An 18799-nucleotide genomic window follows, 5' to 3' on the forward strand; every position below is an offset into this window, starting at 1 on the left:
CCTACCATCCATCACACAGACCCAAGACCATCAGGAAAGAGGAGCAGAAGCATTAAAAGCAGGACAGCCAGGCTGGGAAATAGCTTCTTCCCGCCGGCTGTGAGGTTGATGAACAGTAACCGAATATATTCCAAAATATTTGCATATTTTTATTTCATTATACCTTTATGAATTTGTGTGTTAATTATGTGTCTGCGTGTGCACGTGCACCATGGTGTGGAGAAACGCAGTTTTCTCTGGTTGTGTAAGATGAACTTGTAAAGGGGTTTAGGGTGAAGAAGCCAGCAAAATGCAAAAAGCTTGGATTATTTTCAAATAATTATATTTGACCATTATATTTGAATATTATACATTTTCAAATGGGAGATCATTGGGAATGAACAAAAAAAAATATCTGCAATATTAAGATTATATTCTCAATGGGTTTTTTTAAAAAAGCAATATCCAGAATAAAGATAGCGTGTACAGATTTTTCTTTAACAGAGATCTTCCCCCCATAAAAGCAAAGACCGCTTTTCAATTTGAAAGCTTCAAAACTCTTGATGACAAAGTTCCCATTCAGCAGGGAAATTCTCCCTCCGCGACCTCCAAGTGTCGCACTTCTGCGACAATACCTCCGATTGTAACAGGCGTGGATAATTCCTGAGAACCTGCTGCTCGATAACAAATTGGGAAAGCTCATCAATGATAATCCCTTCTCTCCTGTCGGACATTTTGTGGCACAAAGGAGGGCTTTGTCAATTTTTTCATCACCAGCTATTATCATAATGTTGCATCCTTTTTGATTAGGCAGCAGATAAATCTTACATCAAGATTACCTGTGGGTGGGCATAGCTTTGTGGCCATATGTTGGCGTGTGAATTTCCTGAAATAGCTACTATTAAATGGGAAACATAAGTTGCTCCTGAGCTGGTGTTTCTGTCTGCTGTTTAAGTGTGAGGGTTATTTAACCAGGCTCTAGCTCATCGAAAACATTTTCTACATGTCCAGGGAGAGACAGTGAATTAGCAGCTGGAATTGGATGGTCCATTGTATCTGACCTTGTATAGGTGTGTTTCCTGCTGACATTTAGCACACGTTCGCTCGAGCTTGAATTAAATTAACTTGATATCGCGAGAAAGGGGATGATCAAGTAAACAAGTGTACTTCTTTCAAATATTTCCCATTTTCTGGAGAAAGGAAAATAGCAAACATCAAAGCTCGTTCTCCCGTAACATTCTTCACTAGTCTCGGAAATTTTCCTGAATTAGAGGGGATGGTACCCAAGCGTTAGATCCGTGCTAGGGCTGTGAACTCAGTTTAGGCCATCAGCCACGCCTCCATCAATTTTCGTTTCACCTCCCGCTGCTTTGGGAAAGGAACCAACATGTTAAAGAACCCATCCCACTGCGCTCACACTCTCTTCACCCCCTCCCTTCTGGGACAAGTTTGCAAGCACACCTCAATGACAGGTGCTTTCCTTCTGTTGTGAATATTAGATGAAGCCTGCACTTTTTGCTTCTGTCTTTAATTATGCCCTCATTTTATTTTAAAGCCCTGCGGCCCCGGGGTCCGAGCCCAAGATGGTGCAGCCTATGTTCGACAGTGGCCTCGAGGGGTTGCAGGGCACAAGCAAACGGGGAGACCACCACCTGTTAAAGAGTGAGAAGCAGAGGAGAAGACCCACGGGGCGGTGACCATGGCGGCCAGACCAGTGAGTGGCTCTGAGGCTGAAGAACACACTGGCGGCGGGCTGCTGGTGTCTTGAGGTGAGGAACCCATGCAGGGTGCGGGCTGCTGGCGACTGCCGTCAAGATGCTCGCACCAGGCTGCGGACTGCTGGAGACTGGCTCAAGACTGGCTGAAGGGGTGCCAGCTATCGGAACCAAGATGCAAGATGTTGCCCAGGGTGCTGAAGTCTTCCTGATCTTGTCGATGGTTCTGGAGCTCGGGTTGCCGACGGTTTGGACTTCAGTCTGTGAGTCTGCGGGAGCGCTGGAAGTGAATCCACAGACACTCAATGACTCTGGGGGATTCTTTTTTGCTTCTCTTTCTCTGACAGTAAAGGATGCTTGGCAATTTCTTTTGATGGCAAATCTTTGTCTGCCTTACGGTAGATTAAAGGAAATTTTGTGTAATATTGCATTTTCTGCTTTATTACATGACAAATAAAGGACTTTTTAAACTTTGTTTTATCTTGTAACACTCTTCTTGCTCTAATTTGCTCTATTATGTGAGGGTTCCCTTGCCTGGATATCCCTTAATATTTTTCAAATGCATCTCGGTACACTTGACAATAAACAATTCCATTCATCATTGCCCTGGAACTTTTAGCTCCTTGTTGATGAACAAACGCACATAGGGTCCAAATTTCTCTTCAGCAGATTATTGAGTGAAATTGCTCAGAGTATTTGGGGGTAACATTTGGAATTTTTGCCACTTACAGTAAACACTGGAGTTAGGACAGTCATGTTACAACATCAAAGTCTGAATGTGGGGCCCATTCATGGTTTATTATCACAGCTTGAAGATTTAAGGTGTACAGATGATCCGGAGACTCCCTGTCTGGTCATCGTTCGTTACTGTGAAAGTTATTATTCGAGTCATATCTATATAATTTATACAAGTAGGAGGGGCTGGATTTTTTTCTCTTTCCTTTTCTCTTTTTATTAGTAGAGATGGGTTTTACTGCGGATCATTAACATTGATCATATCACAGAATAAGATGAAAATACCAGAGAAGAATAAAATCCCTTTTTTTGAATATGAGGGAATCTTAATTATATCTTACAACATTAGTTTTGGTTTATTATGAGGAATGAATTAACTGTTAACTCAATATAATCATAGAATTCAATATTTCTTTTGATATTTTTATTAACATATAAATCCTAAAGTCCTCAAATAAAACAAAGGTCATGTCAAAGATGTATCACTAATTAATATAAATATAAACCTATCCATATATTTTTTATTTAACAATATTTCTTAAAAATAGTTCTGGATAGAAATTAAGTAAACTACATTAGACAATTCCTTGGGTAAATTCTGTCTAATTTAATGATCTTAAAGTGGTATGTGAGTGGAAAGAAAAAGGATGAGAACCACTGAACTATGACAACCATAATTAATCCCATATTTAAAAAGTTAATCTAACAAAAAAAGAAACAAAAAAAACCTAACTAAATCTAATCTCCCCCCTCCCTCTAATCAAGGTTACCAATACCTGAGAAGTATAAAATACACTTTTTTTTATATAATGGAATCTTAATTTTATCTTATCTATTTTCTATTCATTTTGGTTTATTAGGAGAAGTCAATATAATCAAAGAATTCAATGTTTTAAATTGGATACTTCTGATTTACAATTTGCACATAATATGATTTGATTTATGTTATTAATTACAAGACCATGTGTAAAGGTTTTTTTCTATTCAATAAAAATACTTTAAAAAGAAAGATCAGGTATGTGCTTTTATCAAACAATGAGGAATTGGAAGGTCTCAGGGGCTCAGGCAGTTCAGACAAGTGTGAGGTGCTGCATTTTAAGTTAAACCGGAGCAGGATTTAGATAGTAAATGCCAGGGCCTTGGAAAGGCTTGTAGAGAACAGAGGGACCTCATGGTACAGGTATATAGTACACCGCAGGTAGACAGGGTGGTGAAGAAGGCATTTGGAGCACTTGGCCTTATTGGTCAGGGCATTGAGAAGAAGAATTGGGGCATCATGTTACAGCTATTCAATATATTGGTGTGATCCCATCTGGAGTATTTTGACTAGTTCTGGTCGCTCAGTTGCAGGGAGGAAGTCATGAACTGGGAAGGGGCTCAGAAAAGATTCAGAAGGATGCTACCGGAACTGGAGTACGACCAGAAGCCTGATATGCTTGGACTTTATTCCCTGGACCATAGGAGGCTGAGGGATGAACTGATAGACGCAGAGAAAATCATGAGGAGTATAGATAAGGTGAATGGTCATTGAGTATTTCCCAGGACAGGGAAATATAAAACTAGAGACCATAAAGTGAGAGGAGGGAAAGCTTGAGAGGTAACTCTTAATCACATACGGTGATGAGTAGGTGGACGGAGCTACCAGAAGTTGCAGAGATGAGTACAATTACAGCGCAACACATTTAGACAGGTACTCTGACAGGAAAGGCTCAGAGGGGCACGGGCCAATCGCAGGCAACATCTTAGCCTAAAAGTGTCAACCGTCTGATATTTTACACTAAGTAGTCATGACAGTCTGAAGATTTATCCTGAAAGAACTTCAGATTAAGAGGAAAGAAACACATCTGTCATACAGGGAGATGGAAAGTAACGCGGATGAAACAAGAGGCTTCTTGTGAGCATGGGTAGGTAGTGCAATATTAACGGATCAGAATGGGGGCTTTATCCACAGGACACACTGCAAGAGTGGAAATATATCAACAAAGTCCTTGCAGTATGCCTGGTTAGGAATGCAGCCGACGACAAATACAGATGCAGTCGGTTTAATGATGGAGCTCAGTGGTGTGGAAAGTGCCATTCCAAGGAAGACAAATAGAAGAAGGTAGGTTTGCCTGGAATTTAGCAGTAAGCTCTTCTGCATCTTTCAGGGGACGGCCATATTATTTTTTGCCTGATTTACTAGCAGGCCAATGAGGATTTCCGCAAAGCCTGACCCAAGATGAAAAGATTTATGATGGAGATTTATTTATATAAATCTTTTTTCTTTACAGTCTCTTGTAATTTTATATACATATTAGTAATAAATTGCTTAACAACAAATGTATCTGTTATTATATCTTCAAATTGACTTTGTTTAGGGAGTCTCAAATCTGCTCCCTGTCTCCTTTTCAAATACATTTTTAATTGATAATATGCAAAAATTGTAATATGTATATTGTATTTATCTTTTAATTGATCAAAAGTTAAGAAAAAAAGATCCTAAGAAACAATCTTTTATTCTCTGTAAACCTTTACTGAACCAATTATCAAATAAAGGATTATTCTAAGTAAAAGGACGAGGTTGATTTTGTTTTAAGAACATTTTTGGTAATTGATAATTTTTAATTCCTCTCTCAATATGAATTCTACTCCATATGTTTAATGTATGTTTCAATGCAGAAAAATCTTTAGTTCCTTTAAATGACTCACTATTCCATTTATACAGAATTGACTCTGGAATGGAGATTTATGAGGGAGAATGAGTAGATCACATTGGTGGAACGGTCAAGTTGTACTAAATTTTCTTGCATTTACACTTCATAACCTCTAATAGCAGGGAAAATGGCGACTTGTATTTTTATGATGTATATTACAATACATCAATGTTTTTCACAGAAGATGATAGAGTTATTAGGATAGGTCGTTAAAACCTGGTACAGGTATGTATTATTGATGGTCTTAAAAAGGGAGAGAGAGAGAGACGGAAAGTTTAGGGAAAGTAATGCAGGGCTTCAGGCCAACCATACAATAGCAGAGTTGAGATAGCTTGCACGTGCCAGGTTCAATCCTGGCCTTTAACACTGTCTGCGTGGAGTTTGTACATTCTCCCTATGACTGCGTGGGTTTCCTCGGGATATTCCAGTTTCCTCTCACGTGCCAAAGACGTGCAGATTGCCCAATATAAATTGCTGTTTCTGTGCAGACGAAAGGTGGAGTTTGGGACAAGTTGATGGGATTGCTGGGAGAAAGGGCTCCAGGGAGATTTAACGGGGGAATGGGAATGCTTTGTGAGCTGGCATGGATTTGATGGGCTGAATGGGTTCCTTGTACAATAGTGGTTTTCAAACTGCCCCCCCCCCCAACTCACATTCCACCTTTACAAATCCTTATCCCATAAGTGCTCTGTGATGGGTAAGGGGTTGCTTAAGGTGGTATGTGAGTGGGAAGGGAAGGCTGAGAACCACTGCTCTACTGAAATATTTTGCTTGAGAACAATTGTCTTTGGCCCATTTCCTTCAGAGTTATGAAACCGTGCACATAATGAGTCAATGAGGTACGGTTAAAACAGTGGGTTTCAAACTTTTTCTTTCCACCCATATACCATCTTAAGCAATCCCTTACTGATCACAGACCACTTATAGCATTAGTTTAGGTGGAATAACCATAGCCATATAACAATTACAGCATAAAAACAGGCCTTCCAGTCCATGCCGAACACTTCCTCCCACCTAACCCCACTAACTCAACCCAAATCCTCCATTCCTTTCCCATCCATATACATATCCAGCTTCTCCTTCAATGCTAATATCGAGCCTGCCTCCGCCACTTCGACCGGACCCTCGTTCCACACACCCACCACTCTCTGAGTGAAGAAGTCCCCCTCATGTTTCCTTTAAACTTTTGCCCCCCAACACTCAACTCATATCTTCTCATTTGTATCTCCCCCTCTCCACGTCAACTCTATCTATACCTCTAATAATTTTAAATACCTCAATCAAATCCCCTCTCAAACTTCTACACTCCAAAGAATAAAGACTTAACTGATTTAACCTTTCCCTATAACTTAGACCCTGTAATCCCAGCAACATTCTAGTAAATCTACTCTGCACTCTCTCCAATTTGTTAATATCTTTCCGATACGTGAAATGAAAACAAAAGGTTTGAAAACCACTGTTCTGCAATGTAGGGAAATCTGGATATAATTAGTATTTAATGCATCATCTTAAATAGAGAGAGAGAGATGGAAAGGTTTAAATAAATCTAGATTGTGGGGTGAAATCAACCAGATTATTCAAAAAAATGGTGATGCAAAAATAAACACCCCTACATTTACTAGGTGTCTTTAAGACAGAAAAGTGCCTTCACCAGACTGTTATCAGGCAATATAATTGAGAGTGAGCCACATTTGGAGGCATTAGAGAAGATATCCAGAATATTGGTAGCAGAGGTGGGCCTCATTGGGGCATGCTGCAGTTTGAAGAAGAATGTAGGAGAAGCCAAGGCCTAGGCAACTGGAGGCCTAACCATCAAATAAATTCACAGATGATGGTGGGGCCCTGTCAAAAAAGGGAGGGGTGTGAAAACAAGGGTGAGAAGTTTAGAAAACGAAACGTGGTTTGGGCAAAAGGCCAAGACTGGAGGAGCATGGAGATCCCAGAAAGTGAAGGTGAAAGGACAAAGAAAATGGCAGCCTTTGAATCAAATCACCCTCGTTAGTATTTAGAAGCATTTCCGAGAGCTGCTGCAGGTTTGGAATTAAGAAGAGGGTTTTGAAGAGTTGTTTAGTTGCGCAATAATTTTTGTTGGCCAGAGGATATCCAGACCAGTGTAAAATTGGCTTAATGAGCATTTCACTGTCCAAGCACAATCTTTTTTTCTGATGTGTACAAAGGTCAGCTCATGTAACTCCAAAATGAAGAACTGAAATCTGCCAAACTATCTCACAATATCTCACTGCAACCATCCTCGAGTTTCCTAACTAAAAATAGTTTTGAGAACAAATGAAGTGAAGAGTTGCACAATGCCTTCCTGATGAGAGGCTCAGAATCGAAATGTTGATTTATCTTCTTATGGATGTTGCCTGACCTGCTGAGTTTCTCCAGCAACTTTTTCACATTGACCCCGATTTTCCTGTTTCAATACAGCTCTGCAAGAGGCTGCACTTCAAATAATTTGTTTGCCCAAAAATATGTTCAGGACTGCGTGCCTGTGTCTTCCGAACCATCAGTTGAATTGTAAACTCGCCCGCTATTTCAAGCATGAAATCATAACAAGAGATATAAGGAACAGTCTGCATTTCTCTATCCTCTCGTTAATTTAAATGCCACAGGAAACAATATTGCACAAATGTATCTGAGGAACTTTGGGAGCTGTCAAAGGATTAAAGTGGCTTGAATTTTACTGATGCTAAGGGCAACATAAATTAGCTGATTATCCAAGTTCCAAGTCCAACACCTCCTGCTTCCAAAACGCATCAGGTGTTCTTATGAAAATGTCAACTGCATAGAGTGGCACAGCATTGAATCTCTTGGATTTATACAGAAGGAAGGAAGTAACTAGGACAGTTTTACATTGCCAGCATGTTCAAAAATGCTAAATAAGCACTGCAGAACTTCCAAAGTGTATTTCCGCAAACATCAAGATACGATAATCTCATTGGAGTTAACAAGAAAGTTTGGAGATGCTGTGATTGTAGCTTAATACACAGAAACACAAGAGAAACTCAGCAGGTCATGCAGCATCCAGAGGAAGCAAAGAAATGAAAGATCTTCTCCTACCTTGATGAAGGGCCCAGGCCTGAATTGTTGGCTGCGTTGAAATTTGGGCATGCAGTGCAGTAGTGGGCCCTTTCAGCCCAGGAAACTGTGCTGTCCAATCACACCCAATTGACTCCCAGTACATTTTGGAGGGTGGGAGGATGCCGGAGTCCCCGGGGAAAACCCACGCAGACACGGGGAGAACGTACAAACTCCCTACAGAGAGCGCAGGATTCAAACCCTATCCGCTGGAGCTGTAACAGCGATGTGCCTACCGTGCCGGCCTTCCTATGGACGCTGTATAACCTGCTGAGTTTTTCCAGCACTTCTGTACATTACATGATTATTTCATTGCTGCTTGTGGGAGTTAGCTATCACTTTTCCGATGTCATATCTAGAAGTACATCCTTGGTTGGATGCGTCAAAAATTACTAAAGCATCATATAAATAACTGGAAGCCTTTCCTTTCTTTTACATGCATATTATAAAATGCAATTATAAACTGTTGAGCATGCAAGCAAGCTTCCAAATATTAACTACTTTTAACAAATTAACGAGTTACAAAGCCCTTCACAGCCAGTTAGTTTTAACAGGGTTTGACAGCAAGTTACTTCGTGGGATACTGGGGCAGCTTGGTTTAAGAGGAAAGTTTGAAGCAGCACGGTAATTAGGTAAGGTATGGGCAGGATCATTTCCAAAGATATGGAGTGTGGCAGCTGAACAAGACTACATGACCAGAACCAGAGAAAATTGTGTCCTTGGGTTCGCAGAGCTAAGGGAGATTACAGGGAGACAAAGAAACCCGTGCCACCCAATTAATCCCTTACTGATCACAGGGCACCTATGGCATTAGAGAATACTTAAAGTGGTGTGTGAGTGGAACGAAAATGATTGAGAGCCACTGGCTTAGAGATAGCAGTGGATTCAAACCAGGGGTGTTGGTGCTGGTAGCAGTGATTAGTAAGGGATTGCTTAAGGTGGGATGTGGGTGGAAAGAAAAAGTTTGAGAACCACTGTACCTCATTCACTCATTATGTGCACGGTTTCATCACTTCAAAGGAAATTTTTCTCCAGCAAAATATTTCAGTAACGATTGGGTCTAGAGCAGTGATTCTCAACCTTCCCTTCCCACCCACATCCCACCTTAAGCAATCCCTGACTAATCACAGAGCACCGATGGCCTAGGGATTACTTAAAGTGGGATGTGAGTGGAAAGAAAAAGTTTGAAAACCACTGTTTTAATTGTACCTTATTGACTCGTTATGTGCACAGTTTCATCACTCCAAAGGAAATCGCCAATGACAATTTTTCTCAAGCAAAATATTTCAGGGGCAATTAGGTCTAGAGCAGTGGTTCTCTACCTTCCCTTCCCCTCACATCCCACCTTAAGCAATCCCTGACTAATCACAGAGCACCGATGGCCTAGGGATTACTTAAAGTGGGATGTGAGTGGAAAGAAAAAGCTTGAGAACCACTGCCTTAGAGAGAGCAGTGGATTCAAACCAGGGATGTTGGTGCTGTAGAAGAGTTGCACTAACCACTTACAAGAGTCTGAGATCCAATAAATATTACCCCAAGTGCAGTTGAATCAAGGGGTGCTTTCAGGGATGTCAAACAGTGCATGAGGTCCAGGACGGGTTATTGGCACACACAAATGAGATGATTGGAAAGACTCGGTCTTGGGTCAAGGGCAGAGCCCTTTGGAATTCCTGATGAAAGGCCCAGACCAGAAACATTGGTTGCCCTTTACATCCTGTAGATAATGGCATGACCCATGGATCCATTGATTATGGATTGGTCAGTGGTTTAGGGAGGAAGAGTACCGCAGGAGCATGATGACTTTGGAAAAGAGAAGAGGGGTGAAAGCTGGTCTGAGGGCAGGATGGAAGGAAGAGAAGGGTGACTTCAGTCTCAGGAACAAAGTGGCCTGTGAGCTCCGATTCTTGGGGAGGCAGTCATGGAGTAGAACGAGGGGGAAATCATAAGTAACGGACCCCAGAACAGAGGGCTTCCTGAATAGCCAACTTCTTGGATGAAGGAGCTGCTAAACATGTCGGCAGTTATTCAGTACCATGAAAGGCAGGTTAAAGTGGTGCTAGGGGAGCAAAACCATCAGCTCTGCATGAGGTCTCACAACCAAACGACCTTTATCACTCATAAGGCTCAAGGATCCACAAGGCCTGTGGATGAGGTGAAGGGGGGAGGGGGTGGTGGGGTGGCTTTCTCTGCTTGCACCACAGTTCTGCGGATGTGGTCGGGAAAGGGGGTAAAGAGGTTGAGTGGAGGAAGGGTTAGGAATGCGTTGGGTTGGGCGGAAATTGGGTACATGACCAATGGTGGAGTAAGAGGCCAATGCTGCTGGGCATGGTTGGGTCAGCAGGAAGGCAAGCAGCTGTGTCCTTGATCTCCAATCAGGCACAGGGGTGAGGGAGTGAAAGACCTGCCACAATAATGATGGATGCCTTGAACTGCAAGGGAGGGCAATTAATCCAAAGCATTCAAAAGCCTCAGGTGCACAGGTGCAACATTGTTAAAGCAGACACCGCTTGTTGTTTGACATCACTGCATGCAGTTGGTGAGGAAGTGTGCCATGAACATTGAGGTGGCACAAATGCAAGACTTGTCCGACTGCACCTTGAGCAATGCAATGGCGCAGCTGGTGAAGTTCTTGCCTCTCAGCTTCTCGCAGCCCAGGTTCCCGGAATGTTTTGCATGCTTCCTCCCCAAGTCTCCCCAGCCGCTCCAGATTCCACCCACCCTCCAAAGACATGCAGAAGATGAAGTAGATCGGCAGTTGCAGATTGGCCTTGTTGGGTCACTGAGGACATGTAATGGGAAAGCAGAGAGAACAGTTTTTAAAAAAAACTTTACGGAATGAGATATCTATGTGATTCCACCATTGCACGTTACAGAGCAAAATGACACAAAAGGTTTTGTCTTTTTTTGGCCATGAAAAAGGCTTTGATTCAATGGTCGGAACTGGTCTCCTTCCATGTTGTAAGGAACTACGGCAGTTTGGGTATTGGATAAATATAGACATACAACACGGTAACAGGCCATTTCTGCCAGCAATTCATTGCCATCCAATTACACCCAATTAACCTGCTCCGCCAGGTCCTTTCGAATGGTGGGCGGAAACCAGAGCTCCCGGGGACACGGGGAGAACGTGCAAACAGTGCGGGATTCAAACCCTGGTCCCGATCGCTGGCACTGTAATGGCGCTGCATTAACCACTACACCAACTGTGCTGCTCTAAGAATTAATTTTATGAAATTAATTAATTCTGTACGAAATAAAAATGTTCGATTAATTTCTAGCTGGCAAGATCTCATTCACTAGGGGTGGGAAATCCTCAAGGATTCTCAGTACTGAGGGTCTCCACAGCTAAGCCTCCCCTTAACCACCACAGCAACCCTCTAACATTGTCGGCCCCGCTAACTTTTCGACCCCACAGTGGAGTCCCAACATTCAGCTGAGCTTCAGGTTCCCAGGGATTAATCTGCAGGCGTTGGGTAGGGGCTTCAGCGCCATGAGTCAACAGCACATCAGCTGCAACGGCTGCTGTGAGAAGCAATTGTTGAGTTGCAGTCCTGAAATCTCAGTTGTTTGAGAATAGGTTGCAAAGTCATGGGAAACACTTGCGTGTTTTTTTCTCCCCCCTCTCTTGAGCTGGAGCTGCTTCGGTGAATAATGTGAGTCAACATTGCAAATTTTATAGAAACAGCTGCTGTTGATTGTACAGATGATTTATGGTAGCATCTCAAGACAACAGAGCTCCTACTGTCTCCATTTCAATCCTGTTAATGGCAATGCAGCAACAATCAAGGAGAAACAGAATGTAAAGCCTCCTGAGATATAACAAACGGCTTAAGCTTATTGATCATGGTTTAAACAGAGCACACTGTGAATGACAAATGCACTTCTCCGGACCCACTCCAGATATTTGAGTATATAATCGATGTCGTGCTAAACACATTCTGTTTCGTAGCATTAAACTGAGGACCCTACTTGGTCATCGCAAACAGAGATCGCTTGGCATTCTTTTGCTAATGTAAGAATGACAATTATCTCTCATAGATTATCTGGTCACCTGAGAGCAGCTCGGACTATCACGCAAAATATCCCTCCTCCCCCACCCCCCCCTCCATCAACTCAATTTGCTCTTCCCATTCCCTCGGAAAAGGAGCCACGTTTTCTTTCTCTCTCCGCTTGTTAGGGAAAGATTCAAAAATGGGATCGCACGCACCACCAGATTCAAGGACAGTCTCTGTCCTGCATCTTAATCGCTGGACTGTGTACGGGTTGAAACAGAGCACGAGTGCTGGAGAAACTTGGCAGATCCCGCAGCATCCAGAGAATGCAATAGGCGGTCATCGTTTCGGGCCCACGCCCCCTTGTTCGTCGATTCCATAAGAAGGGCTCAGGCCCCAAAGGTCGACTGCCAATCGTTTCCCACGGATGCTGCGTGGCCTGCTGAGTTCCTCCAGTTCTTGAGCATCAGCAGACTTCTTGCTCAACCCATGTACGAATTGACACGCTGGACACAAACTTCCTCATGGTACCTCGGGCGCATGCAACAATAAACTTGAATAATGTCATGGATCGCTTGGGTGGGAGAAAAGAGCTGGTTGCTGCCTTTCTCACAAGTAAGACTACTCTCCAAAAAGTACCTTGTGCCTTGAGGAAACAAAGCGCCTCTTTCCAGATGGAGCCACAGGTACCGTGCAGCTGGAGGACCTCAGTGAGACCACAGCAAGGTTCGGTTCCCACATTCTTCTTTAAAAAAGAAGACTTGCCTGAGAGAGTTTGCAATGAAAATTCACCAGACTGATTGCTGGGTGAGTGCTTGAAGCAACAGCAAAAAAAAAGCCAGATGCTGGAATCTTGAGTAAATAGAGAAGGTGGGGGACATTGAAAGGCTCAGGCAGCATCATGGAGAGCACTGGTCGACGAATGATTCAGTAGAAATATTTATCGATAAAGGGATGCTCCCTTTCAATGGCGTTCACAATTGGACTAACACTTGGGTTCAGTTGTTTGTTACATCAACGTTTTGCCTGGTGTGTTTAATGACTGTGTGAAGGAGCAGCGATATGCTGGGGAACAGAGATGCCGACCTTCTGATTGGACGTGGCTCATCGCCTTATCATCATCTGCTGACTTAATCCCTGACTCTCAATGAACAGAGAGTCACGGAATCACAGGGCCTTCAGCCCAACAAATCCGCACTGACCATCCACCATCTAACCCTCCATTAGAAGGTCTTCCCAACTCTAGGTTAGCACTACATTATTGCCAGCAACTCAGGTTTGAATCCACTGCTATCTGTAAGGAGTTTGTATTGTAATGGAATATTTGAGGATGTTTTTGGGAGATAAATTGGTAAAATTAGAGTAGGTTACATGCATACACACACTTTAAAACAGATCTTATTTGAAATTTTGAAGAATTCATATTCAGTGACTTTACAAAAACTATGGAGAATGCTATGCACATTTCACAAGTAGGTGCGAATTGAAATGATGTCATGAAATGAATAGACCACTGTCTTGGAAGAACAACTGGAGTCAGGTTGGCTGTGTTGGACATTTTTGCAAGACTTTTCACCTCTCTGCAAATTGCTCACTCAAAGGTCTTTGAGAAGTTTGTTTACCTAAAACAACAGATGGGAGCAGAAGACTAACTCCTATTGTTTGCTGGAGAAAGTGGGGGATTTTGCAAGTGAGAGAGAGAGAGAAGGACATGTGGCTGGCAGTTGGAATCTCAGAGAGAGAGAGAGAGAGAGAGAGAGAGAGAGAGAGAGAGAGAGGGAGATACTGAACAGTGTCAGCCAGGAGAAGCTTGTTGGAACTGAAACAGAAGCTCCAGAGTGGCAGATGGCTGGAAGTGCTATCGGTCTGAGGTTTCTCTTGGAATAAGTAGAACAGAAAGGAACTCTGTGATAACCTGAAAGAAAGAGGTTATCATCTGGAGAACCCTGATGGGGAAAGTTTCATCAGCAAGACAGTGAGGTGACTAATGGTGGTACCTCAATTGTGGAAATCCTGGAACAACACATATCTCTCCACAAATCTGCAAGAACCTTCCTGAGTGGTAAACATTTACCTTCCGAGCAACAAAGCCTGGTGAACTTTATACAGTATAAGAATTGCCTGCAACCAGAGAACTTGGAAGAACTGTAAAACAAAGATTACATACACGTGCACTTAGAATTAGAAGAGGGTTAAGTTAGGTAGTTAAGTTAATAGTGATAAGTTAAAGTTTCATTCTGTTTTCATGTTTAAAGATAATTAAAAACAACTTTTCTTTAAGTAACTACTTGTTGTGGTAAATATCTATTGCTGCTGGGTTTTGGGGTCCTTTGGGCTCATAACAGTATTTTCTCCCTGCGTCTGCGTGGGTTTCCTCCTGGTGCTCCAGTTTTTCTCTCACATTCCAATGATGTGTGGGGTTGGTAGATAATTGGATGTAATTGGGTTGCACGGGTTTCATAAAATTTCTCTGAGAACAAGGAGAAAAATAGAGGAACACTCAACAGGTCAGGCAGCATCCATGAATGGAGGTCAGTTAATTTATCAGGTAGGAACCCTTTGTCGATTTGTTCACCAACCAGTGCTCTTCAGGATGCTGCCTGAGCCTCTCAGTCTCCCACCTTCTCTCTGTTAACTCAAGATTCTTACCTCTGCCTATTTTTTTTGTTTAAGCACTTGCCCAGGAATCAGTCTGGTAAATTGTCATTGCAGACTCTCTCAGGAAAGTGCCCTTTTTAAAAGAAAACTGTACACCTTTCTCCTGGTGTTGTCTCACTGAAGTCCTCCACAAATGCTTTAGCCCTGGCCCCGCTTCAGTTACCCAGACTTGGGAAGTCTGGGCGCACACCGGTAGGTTGTCTCGTTGAGCACCTTAACTCTGTCTGCTGCAACAGGAAGAACTTCCCAGTGGCTGGACCATTTCCGGTCTGTCCATGGCGTGATGGGTTGCCAAACTGAGGCCATCCACATATTGGAGGAACACCTTGTATTCGGTCTTGGCTGTCTCCAACCAGACAACCTTAATTTCCATCAACATTTCCCCGCCCCCCCCCCACCCCACCCCAGCCATTTCCCTGGTCTTTCTCCTTTCTCTGTCTCCCTTCCTCCAGCACCCCACCTCCTCCTCTTCTATCAGGAAGCAACCCCCAGCCATCTCCCCATCATTTCTACCCTCCCAACTCCCTCTTCAACCACGGTCGCACACCTCTTCCTTCCTCTCTCTTCGGCCTGTGTCTGTTTGATTTTCAATGCTCTCTACGAAAGGCTCAACTCTGTTGAGTTTCTCCGACTCTTTTCTATGCTACACTTGGTGTGCCAAGGTTCAGGAAAAATCCTTGATTGGAGTTGAAGGGGCAGTGGGAGGGGTCAGGATGATCAAGGTGGTAACGACCACTGAGAAATGGCCGGGATGATCTTGCTAGAGCTGTGGTATACCTGGCCGTCACAATAAATTCTAACAGCAGGTTGCTGCAGTCTTCGGGGGTGGGGGGGGGAGGGTTGCAAAATATACTCTGGCTTCTGGTGAGATCACATCAGTATCTGGGCCCCCACCCCAGCACCACCTCCCATAACCCCAAGCACAGAGACTTCTTTTGAAAAAGTCCCTCACCAGACAGGAGGGTAAGGCAAAGCAACAAAAACCACACAAGCCCAAGAAGGTGAACTCTGACCTGGATCTGCTGCTGAAGGAGGTTGATCTTGTGCTGCTGTTGTAACAGCTGCTGTTGTTGCCTTGCAATCTGAAAGAGAGGGAGTGGAATGAGGGTGCTTTAGTGTCAACTGAAGGCCAAGGCGTCATCACTCAACAGTAGCTGAACACAATCTGCTGCAGGAACTCAGTGGCCGGGCAGCATCGGTGGAAGAGAAAGAATGGCCAAAGTTTCGGCTCGCAACCCTTCAGCGAGTCCGCTACATTGAGCCTCTGGTTTATTACTTAATAAAATCCCCTCTTTATCCCATTCATTTCACCTTCTACCAGCATGTCAATCCCTCCTGATGCACATCAAGGAATAGTGCAGCTCCAACATTGGCCTCGGCTTGACAATGAGGCCTGTCCACGCTAATCCCATTTGCCTGCCTCCCTCCATTCCATACCCATCCAAGACCTGCCCAAAAGCCTTTTAAACTGGGCATTGGTGCATCCTCTGACAGTTCACTCCAGATGGGCCAGAAGATTCTGTACAAAAGAAAACATCAACTGACATGCTCAGCACAAATGAGAGTAATTTAGGGTCGTTGAGAACTTGCGCTGGCACCTACTTAAATAACGGTCTCCAAAGTGGTTGATATCGACCCCCAGGGATCGATGGGACTATCCAGTGGATCGATAAATGTCGGCAGGGGGGGTCGATAACACTGGGGTTGGAGGAGTGTGGATAATGCGAGGGGGGGGGAGGTCGCTTTAAAATAGCGCCTCCAGACCACCCACCCCAACCCCCCCATCCAGCAAGGGAGGGAGAGACTTACCTGTCTTGAACATTCGTGCGCTGCCATCAAACTTCCCCCTCATCGCGCATGCGCCAGCTGGCACTTTGGATGTCACTGTCACATCCCCCCACTTTTCCTGGCACATGCGCTAGCTAGCCGTGCATGGCCCGCGGACCCCAGGATGCTGCATTTAACAGGTCAGTGCCCTTTCTGCCCCTTAATTTGTCCTCCATTTTGGAGTGCAGGGCCTACGCATGGAGGACAAATTAATGTCTGGCTCAAGGTGGTGCCGGATGGAGGACAGCGTTGCTCAAAATCCAGACCGTCCAGCCTAAAACCAAACTTCTGGCCACCCTCCCCAGCACCCTCCCCATCTAGTGCCCTCCTATCCAACCCCCAACCCAGACCCTGAGCCACTCGCGTCATGTCCGGCACCGGGATTTCATGTCTGTGGGTTGACAAGAGATTATGTAGTCCCTGAAGGGTTTGATGGTCTAAAAGGTTTGTACTAAAGCCATCTCTTTCACTCCTGCTTTCATTTTATTTCTGATGCTTTCAGGGCCACGATGGATCAATGGGCCAAATGGTCTCCATTATAGGCTGGATATCCCACAACCGTAATTTGCTAATTTACTCTAGTTTTTTTTTTCTTGAATTGCACTGTGGTGCCCACAGAGCTTGTCACTGCAATAGGTGTGAGTTGAAAATCATGAACCCTGCAGTTACCCCTGGAGAGGACGTTGCCTTTGTGCTTCCCAGCATGGGAATGAATGGACAGTTTTCCCAAAAATAAATACCAGAACTTTCCGCCCTTCACCTGAAAAATTGTTTTTTAAACATATGTATGTTTAACATAAAACATATTATGGCAGTTGTATCTTGTGTCTGAGCACATGACATCAAGATCCAGGAGCTCTGCTCCTCTTTCTCAGTCAAAGCAGTGACCTCACAACTGAATCCTACCTGGACACTGTTTAGCTCAACACAGGCCTTGATCCTGTCTGCCCTGGTGTCAATAGCCACCAAGGAAATCACCAGGAAAAATGTGTTCCTACATCTTCCCCCTCGCCTCCATCTAGCGCCAGAAACAGAGGCAGAGCTTTAACTGCATGCTGTCTAATCTACTGCGTTCAGTGTACACGGGTGGCATCTAAACACAGGCTTGTTGATCGCTTTGCCGAGTAGCTACGCTGCATTTGTGCGTTTCAGCTTGAAGTGTTTCTCCCAATCATTCCTACACAACGTTGCCTGTCACTGTAAAGCCAAATGTAAACTTGAGGACGAACACTTCATATTCCACCTGGAATGAACATCATTATTTTCTAATTTTAGGTCACCCTGCCCTTCCCATCCATCAGGTTTTACTGTTTTCATCTCTCCTTTACCTACTCCTGTACTTAACATCACCACTCAATCCCCCCCCACCCCCACTTCTCTCCTTCTAATTGTCTCTTCATCCCCCCCCACACCTTCTGTCTAATACACTCTCGCCTCTTGGCCCCTCCCCAACTTCTTTCCCCCTTCATGTCTTTTTTATTTTCTAAGAATTTCTAGTCCAGGCCCACGGGGAGTGGGGGAGTGGAGATGCAGCACTCTCGCGGGGTCCAGCTGCCCAGTCGTCTGCTGTTGGCTCCGCGCGGGCTTTGAACAGCCCATCGAGGATCTTTTTTTTAAATCCCGTGACCGCGGGTCTGCGCCCACGATGGTGGCGCCTATTAATTGCGAGGGACTGCAGACTCTGGAGAAGCGGAGGACAGGTGCAGAGTACCAGAGGACGGGGAAATCACCACCCCCTCCACTCCGTCTGAGAAGAAGAAGTGGAGGAGACGATCCGCGGGGACAGTGACCCCTGCAGCTGAGGGACCAGTGCATGTGGCGGACTGCTGGAGGCTTGAGGCAAGGAACCCACGGAAACTGCAGGCTGCCGAGAGACTGGCGCCGGGCTGAGGACTCCTAGAGACTGGCTCGAACTGGCTGGAGGGGTGCCAGGTATAGGAGCCGGGATGCGAGGGCGTGCCAAGGGCACTTACCGTGTTGGAGGTTCGGATCTGGAGCTCGGGTCGCCAATGGTTTGGACTGGACTCTGTGTGACTGCGGGGGTCGCGGGATCGCTGGAGGCAAATCTACGGACACTCGGTGACTCGGTTGGGGGGGACTCACTTTTGCTTCTCTCTCT

The 18799-nt window shown here is 44.4% G+C and overlaps 1 protein-coding gene across 6 annotated transcripts in view; it reads right to left on the minus strand.

Annotated features, from left to right (window-relative positions):
- The window catches only part of sox5 (SRY-box transcription factor 5), a 418360-nt gene that overhangs the window by 140742 nt on the left and 258819 nt on the right, over positions 1 to 18799 (minus strand). For all 6 annotated transcript variants that reach the window (XM_069909081.1, XM_069909077.1, XM_069909079.1 and 3 more), the window contains one exon: positions 15867 to 15935. In XM_069909081.1, the coding sequence (XP_069765182.1) occupies positions 15867 to 15935 (69 nt within the window). The remainder of the gene's footprint in view (positions 1 to 15866; positions 15936 to 18799) is intronic.

Source organism: Narcine bancroftii, chromosome 13 (genome assembly GCF_036971445.1).
Source record: "Narcine bancroftii isolate sNarBan1 chromosome 13, sNarBan1.hap1, whole genome shotgun sequence".
Classification (NCBI taxonomy): Eukaryota; Metazoa; Chordata; class Chondrichthyes; order Torpediniformes; family Narcinidae; genus Narcine; species Narcine bancroftii.